The following is a 2,117-nucleotide window of genomic DNA, read 5'->3' as shown; positions in this document are numbered from 1 at the left end:
GGAATTACAGAGAATGGTTAAAAAAACAGAAAATGTCCAGTCTTTGGAGAAAAATCCCCTGTTGATATCAGATCATAGGAGAATGGCCAAACTGGTTGTAATCAAAGTGTGCAGAAGAGCATCTTTGATCGTGTAAAACTTTGAACCAGAAGCAGAAGACCGCACAAAGTGCAATTCCTGTCAGCCGAGAGCAAAAAACTGAAGGTAACTCAGTACTAGCAAGATGTATCTAATAGGGTGGTTGCTAAGTGTATGCTTTCACTAAAGGACTACAGCTGTTAGGGTTTGTGTGCTGGAACCTAACCCCTTACATATCGTGGATACAATTAAAAACTTGAGCTACACACAAATAAGTGCATCATCATCCCCTCATAAAAGCTTAACAATTATTCCCCAGCTGAAAATAGTCCCAGATAAATGCAGTGTTACTTTTTTCCTAATAGTGAATGTGGCATCTTTCAACAAATGAAATTATATATTCATGTTTGTTTGTTTTTCTAGATCCATATTTTCAGCAGTAGCAGCTGGTTTGGGACTTAGCCGCTGAAAGGCTAGGGTAGTCAGAAAGGCCTGAGAGCTGGACTATTACACTGCAGGAAGATCTTTTCATGGCATTTGCTGAAAATGGAGACAATGTCGAGTAATACAAGCCTCATGCATTAAAATATGAATACTGGTTCTCCTTCAACTGTTAGCTCTTACTGTTATTAGAGCATTAATCATACAGATGTAAAAGTTGGAGACATTATAAGCCCTCAAAGGCTTTTTGTTGGAATTTCACCTGCTCTAACCCTACACCTACACCGCACTCATGTCCTGTTTCATGCGTGTTCACACTTTCAATACTTTATCTTTAGAAGGCATTAACATCTGTCCTCTCTGCAGGTCTTTCCAAACAAGCTACTGTTGTAACCCGTGGTTGGTTGTTGGATACAGTTGCGACCTACACCCTTCAAAATTACAGCAGCTACAGAACATAACCCAAGGAACCCAGAGATCTTCCCACGGCTTCACTATGACCTCTTATGGGGAATTTAACTGTTCCATTTTTTGTTTTTCCAAAATATCCACCTGTTATACATATTTCTGTGTCTCGCATTGTATGATGTATATAAAGTACTCGACTAAAGAGGCCTGAATTGAGTTTTTCTTCCGGTTTTAAAGCACAAATGTCAGTGCTGTCTATGAGGACTATACAATGCCTGTTCAGTTTCCTGAACATGGTTTGCAAACTGCAACATGTTCTGCATTATTGAACAGCTGCTGTGTGGGAATAAAATGGCACAAAAGATTTACTGTGCTGGATCAGATAAGGGCAGGAAATATTTTGTTTCATTTTCCTTTTCAAATCTTATCAACAGTCTAAAATATTTAGTTTGCTGCTCCAAAATGGTACTAACATAAAAAAGACTAAAGTGCTAATATTTGCCACGATACAGTAATCTGACAAAGCATTTAAAGGAAATAGATGCCGGCTTTGCGCTTCACGCCTGTGGTGTCAGCGTTTTGTGAAGGAATATAGATGCACCAACTTGACTTGTTAACTTTTAATTAAATTTTATTGCTTAGAAAAAAAAGTATAAACCAAACATTTCACAGATGACTTCATGAGCCTGCTTTCTTCTCCCATTTCTTACAAAACTTTGGTGTTTTTATACATGGTACCCTGTTTTTTAAGGATTTTTAATTGGACTGAAGAGCAGTTTATGACCTGGTGAGGCCTGCTCCCTTGTTAGTTCATGAAAAAATGAAGCATACAGAATACCTGAAGTTGTTGGACTTTGAACGATGTAGTTCTTAAAAACTTTTCACTGTAATTTTACACGGAAAGCCCAGAGAAATGCCACTACAAGTGATGGAGGGCATCACTGGGCTAAAAGAAACAAGACATAACTCCACCACAGAGAGGCAAAAACTTCAGGAGTGCCAAACCAATAATCTGGTACATTCTTAAAAGAATTAATACACTGACCAACTCAGCAACAACAAGAAGCCTGAAAAGCCACCGAAGACAACTCAAGTGCATTATTGTGGAGTTCTTTCTTTGGCAATTTCTAACCAAGTCAAGAACACTTTGAACATGTAGGCGTGTTGTTGTAAAAGTCTTCAATCAAGAG

The 2,117-nt window shown here is 38.4% G+C and overlaps 1 protein-coding gene across 1 annotated transcript in view; it reads left to right on the top strand.

Annotated features, from left to right (window-relative positions):
- The window catches only part of LOC102198514 (BRCA1 DNA repair associated), a 25,006-nt gene extending 23,883 nt beyond the window's left edge, over positions 1 to 1,123 (top strand). The window contains exon 21 of the mRNA XM_013915951.1: positions 886 to 1,123. Coding sequence (XP_013771405.1) covers positions 886 to 980 — 95 coding nt within the window. The 3' untranslated portion in view covers positions 981 to 1,123. The remainder of the gene's footprint in view (positions 1 to 885) is intronic.
- The last annotated feature ends 994 nt before the right edge of the window (positions 1,124 to 2,117 follow it).

The sequence above is a fragment of the Pundamilia nyererei genome, unplaced genomic scaffold, assembly GCF_000239375.1.
Source record: "Pundamilia nyererei isolate P.nyererei 1_Seehausen unplaced genomic scaffold, PunNye1.0 scaffold00407, whole genome shotgun sequence".
Taxonomy (NCBI): domain Eukaryota; kingdom Metazoa; phylum Chordata; class Actinopteri; order Cichliformes; family Cichlidae; genus Pundamilia; species Pundamilia nyererei.
The sequence above is the reverse complement of the archived record's forward strand: the minus strand, read 5'-3'. Positions and strand labels throughout refer to the sequence as shown.